The 15,770-nt window shown below is 40.8% G+C and overlaps 1 protein-coding gene across 1 annotated transcript in view; it reads right to left on the bottom strand.

The window, feature by feature from the left end:
• Window positions 1-3,273: 3,273 nt before the first annotated feature.
• The window catches only part of TENM1 (teneurin transmembrane protein 1), a 768,359-nt gene continuing 755,862 nt past the window's right edge, over window positions 3,274-15,770 (bottom strand). The window contains exons 30-33 of the mRNA XM_043570666.1: window positions 11,296-11,683; window positions 9,246-10,466; window positions 8,298-8,440; window positions 3,274-6,638 (exon numbers count right to left, since the gene is read on the bottom strand). Of these exons, the coding sequence (XP_043426601.1) occupies window positions 5,880-6,638; window positions 8,298-8,440; window positions 9,246-10,466; window positions 11,296-11,683 (2,511 nt within the window). The 3' untranslated portion in view covers window positions 3,274-5,879. The remainder of the gene's footprint in view (window positions 6,639-8,297; window positions 8,441-9,245; window positions 10,467-11,295; window positions 11,684-15,770) is intronic.

Raw genomic sequence — 15,770 nt, forward strand, 5'->3', positions numbered from 1 at the left:
GAACAATTATAACAATATACTGACATGAAAGTTACATGAATGTGGTCTCTCTCTCAAAATTTCTTAGTGTACTGTACTCTTCTTCTCGTGGTGATGTGAGATGATAAAATGCCTACGTGATGAGATGAAGCGAGGGGAATGACATAGGCTTGTGATAATAGCGTTAGGCTACTATTGACCTTCTGACAGTATGTCAGGAGGAGGATCTTCTGCTTCTGGACTGTAGGTTACCGCGGGTAGCTGAAAACTGTGGAAAGTGAAACCGTGGCTAAGGGAAGACCGCTGTGTAAGGGGCGCCTGGGTACCTCAGTCAGTTAAGCATCTGACTTCGCCTCAGGTCATGACCTCCCATTTTGTGAGTTTGAGCTCCACATCGGGCTCTCTGTTGTCAGTGCACAGTCCCCTTCAGATCTTTTGTCTCTCTCTGTCCCTTCCTTGCTCGTGCTCACTCTAGTTCAAAAAAAAAAAAAGGCATTTAAAAAAAAGCAGGGCATCTGACAGTGGTGTAAATTCCAGAATTCTAAGCAAGTTTTGGGAACAAGCAACTTGTTTGGACTATGGGTGTCCCATTACCACCAAGTTGAATTTTGCAAGATCTATCGGCCTTGCTTTCCCAGTGTCACTTGTAAATACCTTCTTGTGAAAAGTACCAAATGGCCATTGTAATGGCCCAGTATGTGGGAGCTGTTTTTTTTGTTTTCTTTTTTTTTTCAGTCCCCCTCCGCCCCGCCCCCGACTGCCTTTCTCCCCCATTCACTTTTTTGCCAATGCATCTGGGTGCCCGGCTCTCCTAGCTCTCCCCAACCCGTCTTGCAATTCTTCATTTTCTTTCCATTGCTCAGAAAGGCATCAACAGGAGAAAGAAACCTTTTTGAAAGTAATAGCCTAGAGGCATTTAAACTTGCAACAGCTACTCTTCGTCTTCTTCTTCTTTTTTTTTTTTTTTTTTTTATTAAATGGGCATTTGTGACAGAGATCCTGTTTGCGTGAAAAATAAAAATGAAGAGACATCTGCTTAGGATTAGTGCCTTTCTGATTTCTGCACCTACATTTTCAAGATGATGCGGTTTTATTGTTCCCTGTTAGGGAGCTACTTTTCATATCTCAGGTGACCAGACATACTTGAGAATGCAGTTTGGCGCATGAATAACATGGGACACACCGTTCGTTTGCAATTTTATTTTTTAAAAATGAAATATTCAAAGTACTTTTTTCTTTCAAATATCGACACATAATGTTTAACTTTAAATATTTACAGCATGTTGTTGTGATGCTCTTGTAGAAAAATGCATGCTTCTGGCCTGAAAGCCAGAGCAAAATGCAAAAGACCATTTAACTGCAGCCAGAGAACATGAACCTGTACAGTATCCAGTCACTTTTCAGCACAGGAGTGAGAGCAGGAATACAAAATTGGGACCTATTGTTTCCTAGCAACACGGCTCAGGCCATTATAACACAATTTTCAGTATGATTAGAACCTCTAACTGTTGTTATATAGAAACTGAAAATCTTGGCATACACTGTAAACATCTTTACTTCTCATGAGAAAGTAAGCAGCTAAAAAGAATATTTTTCTGACGGTAAAGGCTATACTTCTCTTTTTCACCTTCTTTCTTACCGATGCTTTTGCCAGAAGAATAGTAAAGATTTAGACATTGTCATGATTCATACAAGTAAAATATTTTTCAAGGACACAATCTGATATACTAACATTTATTTAAGAGGTTAAAGTCCACCACTAAATCTAAGGAAAGATTTTTAACTGCCAAACACATTTCCTTTGACAAATAATGTAAGATGACAACTGCCAAGACAAAATCCACAGCAAGTTTAACTAACTATTTTCAGTTACTGTTTAGGAAGTAATTTCTTCTTACACACAGTAGTAGGTTTGGTCCTTAATAGCTTTCACATGAAGGACACACTGAAATAACAGTCACTATTTTGTGTTTGAATTCTTTTTTGTTGTTTGTTGTTTTCTGTTTTTTTGTTTTTGTTTTGCTTTTTTGTTTTTTTTGTGTTTTTTTATGTTTTTTTGTGTTTTTTTTGTGTTTTTTGTTTTGTTTTTTGTTTTTTTTTCTTTCTTTTTTTTTTTTTTTTTTTTGTTTTTCCCTTTTGCAGAATAAAGAACCTTACAGAAGGCTGTGGAAGAGCAGTCTGAAATCTGAAGTACTAGTCAGGTCAGCTGTGTGTATGTGAGTTCCTCCAAGAAAACAAGAATGTTGTATCCAGTCTGTAGCCTTCTGTCTTTCCACAAGCTATAATACACTCCAGTCTTTCCAAAAGTTTCTTTCAATACTTGATTACTGTACTTTTGCTTCCATTGCAATTGCCCTTACAGGAACATATCTTTATAAATGCAAAAACTTTGTCCTGACTCTCTCAGGTGATATTACAGTGGGGCCTGGACTGGTGAAAACCATATTTTAAAAGGAGGAAAGAAAAGAAAAAAGAGTAGGAACAACATGATAGGATGCTCGACATGGTGTTGATTGCAATGAAAAAGAAAAATCTTAGAAAAAGTATCATTCAATTTTATACCTCTCTATGTGGTTAGCATGTGAATTCCAAATTATACATCGTCAAGTTTTTATACATTTGGCTATGTGGTATATATATTATATTCTATATATATAGTCTCTATATTATAGATCTTCTAGATAAATTGACAGTAAAGGACACGCTTATTTTACACAGTGTTTTGCTGGGTTAAAAATAAAACATATGCCTATTTATATGGAGAGTGTTTTGCTAGAAATTAGTTTATGAATTGGGCTTTATTTCCCTTTCCTTCAGGAGTCATGCTTCTAATCAATAATGATTAGAATGGCAACTAAAAATAAATGTATTTAAATGTCTGCTAAACTGAACTTTGCAGTTCATTTGGATCTCTAGACTGTAGTGCAAGAGTAAAAACAGAACAAAATAGAACAAATAAAATGGGCCTAACTAGGAAAAAGAAACAACCACAGAGTATTCCCTGCCTCCGGCCCAGAATGTTCTTCATGAGAGCCCAACTAGAGTGCCCTCATTCTAACTTGAATAGCGTGTGGCGGTCCAGTGTCAGCTGCCTGTGCCTGTGCTCTGGGTGTGAGAAATTCGTGTTTCTCTGTAAGATGCATTCACTTTCATCAGGGAATGCAAACAAAGTGTTCTTTCGCTAATTTAAAGTTCAGAATTACAAATCAATGACGGCATTCTTTGTATTCAGCTGAACGATGTACCCCACGTCTCCACGTTCTTATTAAGAAATGCCAAAATGTTTCTCTTAGATTTACTGTGCATTAGCGCTAACCTTTTGGGTTTTTTTTTTTTCCTCTTCCTCCCACAAACTTCGGGAGAGGTAAAGAGAGTAATAATAGTTCAAGGCAGTATTAAAACCACAGCTATAAGTGATAAAAAGTGCATTTCCTGAATATAATACAAATGTAACTTTAAGAAACTAAAGGCACAAACTAAATAAATATGTATTACAAACTAGAAATGCACAGTTCAAGGTAATTACTATTAAGTAAAAGCCTCAAATATTTGTTTCTAATGGATATTTAAAGCAGTTTGAAAATGATACATCATCAGTGAATTGCAAAAAGTATAATAATCGCTTAAAATATAAGCAAAATAGACTCTAATATTGACATCTTGGATTAGTGATAAAATACATCATCACATTTATGAATGCACTCTCTATATACAGTTCACAAATTATTTTTCCATTGATTTAAAAGAACATCAGAGGTTCTAGGAACATAAGGTCCATTTTTAGGCTGGTGTGGAGGTATTCAAATTTCCAACAAGTTGGTTCATAATTTTAGAATCCCATCCTGAATAAACAGTATACCACTAACACAGGCCTGATTCAGAAAAAAAAAATAATATGATTATAGTCTGGATTAGTAATCTTTTGAGCTGGTGTGCTTCCAATCAAAAAGAGAGAGGAGTTCATCATGAATTCTCTCTCGGTCTCTCTGTGTCTCTCAGAATACACACGTAAGAATGTGGTAACCCCAACCTGATGTTTTTGAAAATGAAATGTTTGGATACACCCTCCCCTACTGTCTGCGGGTCCTTGCCTTTTCCTCCCTCTACTTGGTGAAGGAGCCAGACTCTGTCCAAACCTTAACGTGAGCCCAGATTCTGACTTCGCATATTTTCAAAGGAAACCGTCATCACCAAGCAAGGCAATGACCCCACACTGCATTTAGGTAGCAGCTGGAAAGAATCCAAACTGTAACACTCCATCATAAATCCTCCTTCAGACATAGCAAATATCCAGACCCAGGGATGAAAGTGCTGAAGCTGGCTCAGGGGAATTTTCTGCAGGCCACATTGTGCTGTCATGTCTTTTCATTTGTGGTAACTTACAATTACGCAGCATTTTACAAACTGTCTCTTTGTCACTGGGCACAAATCTCCTAGCTCACCAAGGGGCTTCTTTTTGCTACAGGATTCATAAAGATTGAGGAACCGCAACTGATATTAACACTAATCCTGATCTTTTTCCAAAGTTTAAATGATCATGGAACAAAAATAACCCTTTCTGGACAATAGTTATTTTCCTAGGCAGGACACATGATTAAATCAAAATAAACGGGTAAAGACAGAGAACTAAAATAACTCAAGTATCAATTGTTTTGGTAAAAAACAGTCTGCCTCTCTATAATCAGTTGAAATGTTTTCGATTGGAAAGGGTTCACTTAATTAAATTTCCTGACTATGGAGGGGAGATGTCCCATACAGAATTGTACATTTGAAAGATAAATCTAAGTGGTATGAATCAATGTGGCAGCAACTACTGTGATGTTCCCTTTGGTGCTTTCCTTTCGTCTTAGTACTAGGTCTATTTTTTTTTTTTTTTAAGGTTTTGGCTCTTCTGAATTTCTGCAGTAGTAGTGATGTATTTATCAGCATCCCAGGCATGTATGCCTGCTAAAACCTCTTGTTTTTTTTTTTTCTGTACCAGAATCATTTGTAGTAAATTACCTTTCGTGTGCACAAAACCATTGGATTAGTGTATAAATATGGAATCACTAATGTGAAACTATGACCAAAACACACCCTATATATAGATGAGTAATTCCTACCCAGGTTAATAGAAGCTATGTTTACCTGACACCAATACAGCCAGACAATTTGGTGAAAAAATGGAGTCAAAACAGGTTGTGCAGGAGACGTTCCATTGGCCAGCTGCCTTGGTATCACGTACACATGAGCAAATAGTGGCATTTCAGTCTGTTACCACACCCACAGGGAAGCATGGTAGGCAGAATCCGGCCACCGCACGCCAAAACACAGCACAACAACATGGCATTTACTTTAACAAGCAAGGAGGAATAATCAGGGAGGAAGGGCAAATGGGTCGTGACTCTGGGAGATGGTGGCGGACGCCATTTTCCACTTGTTAAGTTTCCTATAACGGATCTGGAAAATGAGAAAGGGCCGGCAGTCTTTCGAAATGCAAGGTTCAGAACGCTATCGCACCACATTTTCAGATAGCTCGCAAGTTCTGCCAACAGTTAAACGTGAAACTTTCGCGTCACAGTAGAGATACGTAGAACCTTGGGTTCTTTACACTTGAACTCATGTGCATGGTTCGACAAATTTAAAGTGGTGCTTTCTGGAAACTTCTTTTTTTTTTTTTAGCTGTTTTACTTGTGTTATTTTGAATACTGCCACACAAGAACTAAAAATCTCTCATTTCTTAAAGAGTTTAGACAAACAATATTAAAATACCATCTTCCGTCACATTGAAAGGCAGTTGGATATGTTTTTCCTCCATATTTACATATACAGAGTTCTGATCTAGAAAACCAATACAACAAACCATTTTATGTTTTAAAAACAGGCAGTCTTTGGTGACGCAAAGGCAGAGATGTTTTTTGTTACCTCCTGCCTATTTCACTCTGTCTCATAAAGTGAATATTGTTGGCGCTGTCAGAAAGTTCTAAATACTGCTCGACAGACAAAACAAAATACCCATCATAACCTTGTACCCTCCCAGTGCTCAAAAGCTGCTGCTTTTCCCCCTCTGTCCATGCCCGAATACCCTCCTCCCCTTCTTGCAGCCTTCTCTGTTCCTTAGTCCAGGCCTGGGCCACCGCGCGTTGTCTGGCAATCTCCAGCACGTGATTCTTCTCCTCTTCGACAGTTGTCCCATACCGGATGTTGAAGCACAGAGCCCCGTGCTGGAGCTGGATATCCGCAAACCGTCTAGTCCTCCCATTCAACACAGAGGTCATCTGGGACACAGTGACATTGACACCATTCTCTAGAATCCGCCTCCCCCCAGTGTTCCCGATGAGCACCAGGTCTTCCTCCAGAGACCCAAGCTTAATGAAGTAGTGAGTGTCCCTCCCCTCTATGGTAAAATGAAGGTTTTCCAGGTAATGAGCATTATTGAGAATGGCAGCAAGCCGCCTGCTATCTTCGTTGGCTACTCCTATAATATCAGCTGTTACTATGCCATCCTTGATGGCGAATTTTATACCTTTTCCAAAAACAGAAGGAACAGCAGCAAACCTCGGTTGCTTCCCTCCTTCAAGGCACCGTCCATCATTGTATCGGGGAGTCATAGGAAGTTGGTCCAGGGAAATGAAATTCCTGAGCTGTTTCTGGAGCTCACACTGAATACCTAGGATAGTCTAGGAGAGAAGAAAGGCACAGTGCAAAAATGCAGCACAGGGTCAGACACCTGTCATGCTTGGGGACTGTGGAAAGCACCTTCTCGCTTTACGGTGCTGGTGAGTGAGTTCAAAGCAAGATAAATTTGGACTCTCTTCATCAGAGATTTGGCAAAGACAAGACTAACAGGTTACCTGGCCACCTGGTTATATTTCTTGATGTCTTGGTGAGTTAAACCTAAGGAAATGTACTAGAACCTTGGAGCCAAAAGTCGCTTCAAGTTACATGGGGCCAGCTCCCCCAAAACAAAGACCTTTCGTTTTCACCAATGTAACTAATACGATCTGTTACCGTACGTGGTGTAATACATTAGCCACAGTGAGGAGCAGAGATGGCTTAAGGCATTATTCTTGGCTTTAAACAGATTATGACCTTATAAATAACCACAGCAAAGCAGCAAGAAGATCTTCTTATGAGGACTTAAAAACAAAACAAAACCAAAAACAACTTTTCTATTGTGGACATTTTCAAACATACTAAGAAATAGAATGGTGAACCGCCAAGTATCCATAACAGGGCTTCAGCAATTTTCAACATTTTGATTAACTTTTTATTTATTTATTTATTTTTTTAATTTTTTTTTCAACGTTTATTTATTTTTGGGACAGAGAGAGACAGAGCATGAACGGGGGAGGGGCAGAGAGAGAGGGAGACACAGAATCGGAAACAGGTTCCAGGCTCTGAGCCATCAGCCCAGGGCCCGACGTGGGGCTCGAACTCACGGACCGCGAGATCGTGACCTGGCTGAAGTCAGACGCTTAACCGACTGCACCACCCAGGCGCCCCTGATTAACTTTTTAAAAAAGGATTTTTAATTACAAAACGGACTTTTAATGACGTTTTAATTATAAAAATTACTTTTACATATTATATGTATTTAGGGATAAGCCTATAGCACCCATTTAAAATTGCCTTTTCCTTATAATTTTTTACACTTAAATTTCAAGCCCTCCCACCCAAATATCAGTTTTATTCTGAAGTATTTTTTTTTTTTTGCAAAGAGACACTCCTCTATTTCTTTCAATTGAAAGGAAAAGTTACTTCATGTTTCCATTTGTTCCTCATCCTCTTGATGAAATGACCTGTTAAACCGGGACTAGTCTGGCATTCCTTTTTCCCAGAGACTTTACCCCTATACTCTTTATTACTTTCACTTCACTGATCTTATGTACTTTTTCTTGGTCAGAATAATTTAATTCTGTTCTTCCCATGCTCTTAATGCACCACACCCTAAATTATTTTGCTGTTGGAAATCTGAAGATTTTACATCTGTCAGTGAACAGTTTTCTCTATACAGAGTCCATAATTGCCCTTGGTAGGCCGTTGCAGAATTTTAAAAGTTGACTTCCTCTTGTTTGTCTACTTCAGCAGGTCACCAAGTGCCATATTGGCCTTGTCTTTCCTAAAAGCTCCGATTCCCTGATCCTTTCCTCATGGAAGCTTTTTTCTGCCTCCTCATTAATCATGGACATTTTAGTGAATATTCAAGATGACTCAAAAATAAGGAAGGAAATATATGTTAATGCCATCTCGGGGTGTTGGATGCTCCTCTGGTTTTTTTGTTTTGTTTTGTTTGTTCGTTTTTTCAGATACACAGAGATGGTAAAAGTTTTACTAACCTTTCCGGGATCCCACTCTGGAGTTTTTGTCTGAAGCTGGAGAAGCTCATAAGTTAACTCCAAATTTTCTAATTCTGGTTTGGGGAATCCAGGTAGAACATTGTGTAGCTGGAAACCAAATAGCTCCAGCCAACTTCCAATGTCTGTGAGGCACAGAACAGAAAAGGAAAACAAATGATGAAGCCCATAGTTTACAACCTTTGTGGAAAGCTTGAATGATGCCTCCCCTGCCTTCAGTATGTTCAGCCACTAGGAAGTTAGGGATAGAACTCCCCCTTCTATCACCTGCTCCAAAGCCTAGATCCACTCTCTACTGGGAAACCTTTTGATTCGTGGAGAATCACAGAGATGGGTTGGGTTTACAGCATTGAAACTCTTAAAAAAAATTTTTTTTTAATTTATTTTTTGAGAGAGAGCGAGCGAGCAAGCAGGGGGGAGCAGAGAGAGACAAAGGGAGGGAGAGAGAGAATCCCAAGCAGGTTCCACACTGTCAGCATGGAGCCCAACGTGGGGTTTGAACTCACGAACTGTGAGATCATGGCCTGAGCCAAAACCAAGAGTCGGATGCTCAACCGACTGAGCCACCCAGGTGCCCCATATTGAATCTCTTCATGTGGTGGTGGCACTGAGGCCACACAGACCATAATATTAGGTTTATTTGATGGAACATAATCGTGAAGTTTTTAAATGAAACCATTCATATAAGCTTTGAAGAGTGAAAACTACAAACAGCAAGCTTAAAAGGAAAGAAACGATGCACTGGGATGCAAAAGCATCGTGTTCTATGCCACCTGCACAGTTTTGCTTGCCCTAGAAAACTAAGGAAGAGAGTGACTGCATAATAACTTGTGGGCTAACTGGCAGGAAGAGGAAGCATATTTACAAAGGCACGGAGATTATGTGATAAACACCACCGAGTTATTTCAAGTTTAGTGTAAAGCTTTGTACCTGTGGTATACTTTGCAACATCTTGAATTTTGCCAACTGGGTAGTTATTTTCAAAGGAGTAGAGGTTGAATGGTTTAGGAAGGAGGTTCAACTGTTTCCATATGTGATGATTAGGTGTTGTCCACCTACCAGCAACAACATCATAATCCCTTTGTCCCAGGTGCACTAATTTAGTAAGCAAATCATAGAGTCCTCCATGAAAACCAATGATGACCTGAAAGTCAGGGTAAGTGTCATGGTAGATATCTCCATAAGGCGTGTACAAGATCTCTTTTATCACCTGACCTCGGCTGCTGAACACAGCCAGTGGCGTGCCCGTATTATCACAGGCTACGTAATATTCTTCACCACTGCTTAGCTCCATGGCAATGAGGTGACCTTGGAGATCATAATACAGGGATGTGATCTCTGAGCTCGTGTGGTTGTACAAATGAGTAATTCTTATGGGATTGGCAAGGTCTGCATAAAAGAACTGAAGGTGCTGCCCTAGGCTGGACTTACTGGCGACACGTCGCCCGAGCCCATCGTAGTAATACTGCACAGTCCAGCCAGAGGCCTTATTGTAGGCTTTCTGGAGCAGACCATTAGAATTATATTCAAATATGTCATTTCCCCTCTGCCGCAGAAAGCCATCTTCATCCATTTTATACTGAATTTCTCCTAGTCTGGTGATGCGGTCTCGGAGGTCATATCGGAGAGGAGTAAGACGAGCACTATTCCCGTGGCTTAAGAGGTTGATGTTTCCATTCAGGTCATAACTGTAACGCCACTGGGTTTTGTCATTTACGGACACAGTCTGCAGCTGCCCGTCAGCATCGTATTCGTAGAAGTATCTTGTTATGTTGGCATCCACTCCCACTCTTATATCACATATCACCATACGCCCCATATTATCATACTGAATAGTCATCCAGTAGGCAATTGCCTTTAGGATTTCGTATTGGACTTCGATAACTTGCCCGCTGGCGCTGAAGATCTTGGTATGCTTCATCACCGTAGTAGTTATGACCTGATTTAAATCGTAATTAATTACACTGAATTTTCCAAACTGCTCTGTTCTACCAGAAACATCAACATATCGGTACAGATCTATGGGCAAAGGGGTTTCATTGATCACAGCTTGCATGCTGGTGACGCGGAAGTTGTTGTAGCTGTAGTCAAACCGAGCATTCACCAGACCTTCTTCACTGAACCTGAAGATCTGGCGTCCAATAAGAGGTCCTGAGGAATCAAAATAAAAATAATGACAACAGAGCCAGATGCGTAATGGTGAACAATCAGAAAGGTCTCGTGTTATTTTCCTTAGCAGCAATGCTTTTACGTTCAAAATAAGATATTAGAGGTTGACCTCTCATACCGAAAGCATGTCATCTCATAGATACGTACTCTCACAGTTGTGGTCATTAAATATGAAAAAATACTGTATGTTATAGAATGATTTAACTATAAGACCTATGTAAGTAATAACCCATCCGGTAGCTTGGGGTGAGGAAACTGACATTATAAACACGCTTTCTTGTTATAATCACTGACAAGAATGCTTTTAATTCATTTAACCCGTGCTACAAAATCAGCAGGTCAGATTTCCACGAAGCCCAGCATTAAAGTAACTGAATTTGGCATTTTCCAAGCTCAAGGGATGAAACAGATTCAAAAGTTCTGACTTTTGAACATATTTTGCCATCAGCTGAGGCTTATAGAGGTCACATGGGGCTTGAGCTCGTTTCACTGAGGCTCAAATCTTGCAGCTGCACCTTTGGGATGATTTGGTGGTGAGCTACAAATGACCACACAGACTATGTTCTCTGATCTCAACGTTTCTGAGAGCCAAGACAGGGACAAAGAGATGTGTGGTGGTTTCCTAAGGGATCACCTTTCATGCAGTCTATAGCAGGTTTTTAATTTTCAAAGGAAGATAATTTAATAACTAAAGGGAACACGTGTTGGACTGAATGTCTGCAGGATGATTCTATTTCACACTGTGGCCGGCAAAAATTTCATAAGAAAATACTGGTACGGTTGTACACATCCCCACCGTTTCACAACAAACCTGTTTGCCTATATCTGATTGTGCAAATGAAGCCGTCATGCATCAGGTGTATTGTCTTAATCACTCCAGAAGACTCTTCATAGGTTAATGTGACCTGAGTGGTATCATAGAGAATCTCAGACAGCCTTGCTTGCTTGGTGTATTTGTATAACACTCTGCGCCCTGTTCCCAGATGCAGGGTCTGTAGCAGTCGGCCATCTCGACTGTAGTCTTGGATAAAAGAGGTGCTACTGTCTGGTGGGGTGTAGATGTTCCGGTAGTAGCCCACTGAAAGCATGGTTTGTAAGCTGTGGCGCACCATACTAGGCATGGTGACCGAGAGCAGACAGTCTGATTGGTCATACTCAAAGATGTAACGCCTCTGGCTATGTAAGAGAAGCATCACAGACTGAAACGAGACAAAGGCGAAATAGCGTATTATGTACCACTGAAGTTGAGGAGAAGAAACGCATTCATCCATTCAACACAGATTTATCGAGCACTTACTACGTGCCAGGCACCGTGGTGGACCCTAGTGGATACAGTAGTGGGCAGTCACGGTGTCTAACCTTATGGAGCTTACAGTTTAAGGGAGGAGGAAGACAAGCAACCAAGCAACTGCAATATAGTGTGAAACGTGTTATGACAGAGGAAGGACAGGGTGCCTAGCAGAGGAAGAATAGCTAACCCAGACTTAAGAGGTGAGGAAAGGCTTCCTGGAGGAAGTGACTTCCGAGTCGAGACCTAAAGAATGACCAAGGCTTGGCCGGGTGAAGGAAAGGAAACGGGGGGGGGGGGGGGCGCAGGGTAGGGAGAGAGTGCCCCTGACAAGAGCACAGCATTGTGAGGGGCTGGATAAGAGAGATGGCTTTTCAGAGGATGAGAGCAATTTCATGTGGCCAGAGCGTGGGTGTGTCGGAGGGGAGGGGATGGTGACTGGCAAGAGACAAGGCCAGTTAAGTAGGCTGGGTCCAGATTATGCTGGGCTTTCTAAGCCATGCTAGAGACCAGACTTAAACATGTTGGCCACAGGGAACCACTGAAAGCAAGTCAAAGGGTGGGGTGCTGGCAGAGCTGGGAGAAGCAATCGGTCAATATTCCAGAAAGGTTACTGTTTGCGGAGAAGCATCCACGTGGCGATGGACTGGAGGGAGGTAAATGGAGGGTGAGGCATGCCACATGTGGAGTTATGGTCACCAAAAAAGTATTCATTGACTTCACATAGTCGTAAATGTCTTCCTCAAAAGTTGTATGCAAAATGTTATTATTACTGCTTTGCAATTTGTGTTTTATTTGGTTTTTTATTTGAGTACCGTTGACATTTTTTCAAAATTTTATTTATTTATTTATTTTTTATATATATTTTTTCAACGTTTATTTATTTTTGGGACAGAGAGAGACAGAGCATGAACGGGGAAGGGGCAGAGAGAGAGGGAGACACAGAATCGGAAACAGGCTCCAGGCTCTGAGCCATCAGCCCAGAGCCTGATGCGGGGCTCGAACTCACGGACCGCGAGATCGTGACCTGGCTGAAGTCGGACGCTTAACCGATTGCGCCACCCAGGCGCCCCTCAAAATTTTATTTTTAAGTAATCTCTACGTCCAACGTGGGGCTCGAACTTACAATCTTGAGATCAAGAGTCACATGTTCTACTGACTGAGCCTGCCGGGAGCCCCTATAGTTGACGTTTTAAAAATATTGGACTATAGTTGACAAGCAATTCATATTTTAAACTATATTAGGGGAACATGCCATTAGAAGTGAAGAATTCTCTGGATATACAACCCCTTTCCTCCAAACTGATCCGTATTTCAGAAACAGTTATTTGTTGAGGTATAATGCCTCGCATGTAATTAGGTATTTCACTGATATTGGTTTTACCTTATTTTAACTTTAAATACAAACATAGAAGGAGCACTGTTTTACAGGGGACTCAATCCTATTTCTAACTGAAAAGCATTTAAATCTCATCTTTTAATAAAAATTAAAAAAAACTCTCAGCTCCGGAGATTCTCATGTAACACTCTAAGGACGCTTTTCCCTTCCCTTTTTGAAAATTACCTTATCAAGCAAAAGGATTTAGTTGAGCTTTATTTTCTGAAGTTTGTGTTATGTAAATGATAGGTATCTTTTCATTTTCTAAACATAAATTACATTAATATTTATGAATACAAATTGCATAAGCACACATAATGTACACTTAAACCTTCTAAACATGAAACTAGATTCTAATATTAACTGTATTTCTTGAAACTGCATATCCTCCCTGCCCTTCTGAGAATTATTGATTTGGAATCGCATGTCAGGACCGTGAAGTCAAAGTCAGCAGTTATTTTCTCCTTTGTTCATCCTGTTTTTCCCCACCAAGTACTCTGCCTCGAGGGTACAGAGCTGCGTGCGGAAACCCTGTCACCTCATCACCTGTGGACAACACGCAGCTCCAAAACAGAGGCACTCCCACTGAACAGAGAGGCAGGAGACTTGGCTTTTCTGTGTGGGCATGAGGACACGAAGGAAGAACCACGTCCTTGACCGAGGCAGAACCCACAGACCCTGGGGGCAGCTGGCGGAAGATGCCTTTGCATTACCCTATGCTCCCAGTCCGATTTCTTAGCTCCTTTCCACTCTGTTCTGTCAGTTTGCCACGAGCAAATGACATCTGTCACCTGCGATGCAGGCCAGGGACAATCACCATATGGCTCCCACGCATTATCTCGTACCAGCCTGCCTGGGCCATGCCTTTCCCAGTCGCTGTATGCGCCCTGCCAAACATTTGTAGCACATCGCCACTGTCCCCACCCCCCCACTCCCGTCTCATCCACTGCGCTGCAGTGAACCACTGCCTGACCCCGTTCCTAGGTGGTGCTGATGCCGTGCTCTCTCAAAAGCTCCCCGGTCTGTTTTAAAGCTTTCTGCCAGTGGCGAGAATGCGGATGATGCGATTAGAAATCTCGTGAATGTAACTGTGGTGTTGCCAGAATACCATTTAGCTCTCACTTGGCTGCCTTTTCACTTTGGGTGGGCATTATCAGTTTGTTCAGTAACAATGCCTATGAGTCCATCCAGTGCTCACAGTGCTGCTACGGTGGGATAAAAGGCCATTTCTTAGGAGTGCAAACAATAGAGTGGGAGACTTTGTATTTTTTTAATTGGTTGTGGGATCCTAAAAGAGAGCATTGTAAAGAAGAAAGAAAGAACAAGCACGGATATTCATTTGAACGAGACTAGATAGAAATGAGAGATGGTAGAAATTTGTAAAGCTAAAGCATTGAACAACCACCAGATGGCAGTGTGGGGCCACCTGGAAGCTCAAGCTATGTACAGTGTATTGTATCCCCCGAGGCAGCCTTTGGAAATTTCAGCCCCAAAGAGGCAATTTTGTGTAAATGTATCAGGCTAAAGCATCTTATTAAATGATTATAAAATATCTTTAAATGCATTTTAAAAATGAAGTCCTTAAGAACGATTTTAGGAAACCGAAAGATTTACATTTACTGTAATACAAAATTTTAGCCCCACAAGTCTTCAAAATATAATTAACTCAGAGAAGTCTCATAAATCAAGATAGAGAATTAATGACCACATAGAGAAAATTTAAGAAACAATAATTGATTTTTTTAATAGAGAAGAGATCCTTTAAGCAACCGCAGCTATTACCCAAATTATTTTTCTTCTAATGGCTTGGAGACCATTGTGCATGAAAATGATACATGTATCTTTCACCTGCTCTAGCGGAAGTCATGTAATTTGGACAAAATTTCTGCACGTTAAGGTGAACTATCTGCTGTTGTTTTGAATATAACATGGTATAGGGATGGCAAGCAAATTTACAGAGATAACACCAGATGGATTTTGAGATATAAAATGAGGTCTACGTTTTCAAGCTTGAGAATCCTTACTTTAAAAAAAATTTTTTTAATGTTTTTATTTATTTTTGAGACACAGAGAGACAGAACATGAGCAGGGGAGCGGCAGAGAGAGAGGGAGACACAGAATCTGAAACAGGCTCCAGGCTCTGAGCTCTCAGCACAGAGCCCGACGCGGGGCTTGGACTCACGGACTGTGAGATCATGATCTGAGCTGAAGTCGGACGCTTAACCGACTGAGCCACCCAGGCGCCCCGAGAATCCTTACTTTAAAATATACTATGAGAGCCAGTGTCTTTGTGTTTGCTCTGCCCCACACGTAGTGAAAGAACGTGCCAGCAAAGGCCATGTCACAGAGGACAGAAAAGAGCACAAGAAGACACAGAACCTCATCACCTCACTGGAAAAGCTACATGGAAGTTGGACTTTGGTAAAATTCAATATGCTTCCCCCCCTTTTCTTCTTTCTAGCATCACAATTTGAAAAATGCTTTAATTTTCTTTTTTTCTTCCTTCATTTTCCTTCCTCCTTTCCTTCCTTGTTTGAATTTACCTACCAGGAGCAGCAAGTAAGTGGCGTTTGTTCTGGACTGAAAAATAAATGCTATAATGCAAATGGAAATGGAAAGA

The sequence above is a fragment of the Prionailurus bengalensis genome, chromosome X (genome assembly GCF_016509475.1).
Source record: "Prionailurus bengalensis isolate Pbe53 chromosome X, Fcat_Pben_1.1_paternal_pri, whole genome shotgun sequence".
In the NCBI taxonomy this organism is placed as follows: domain Eukaryota; kingdom Metazoa; phylum Chordata; class Mammalia; order Carnivora; family Felidae; genus Prionailurus; species Prionailurus bengalensis.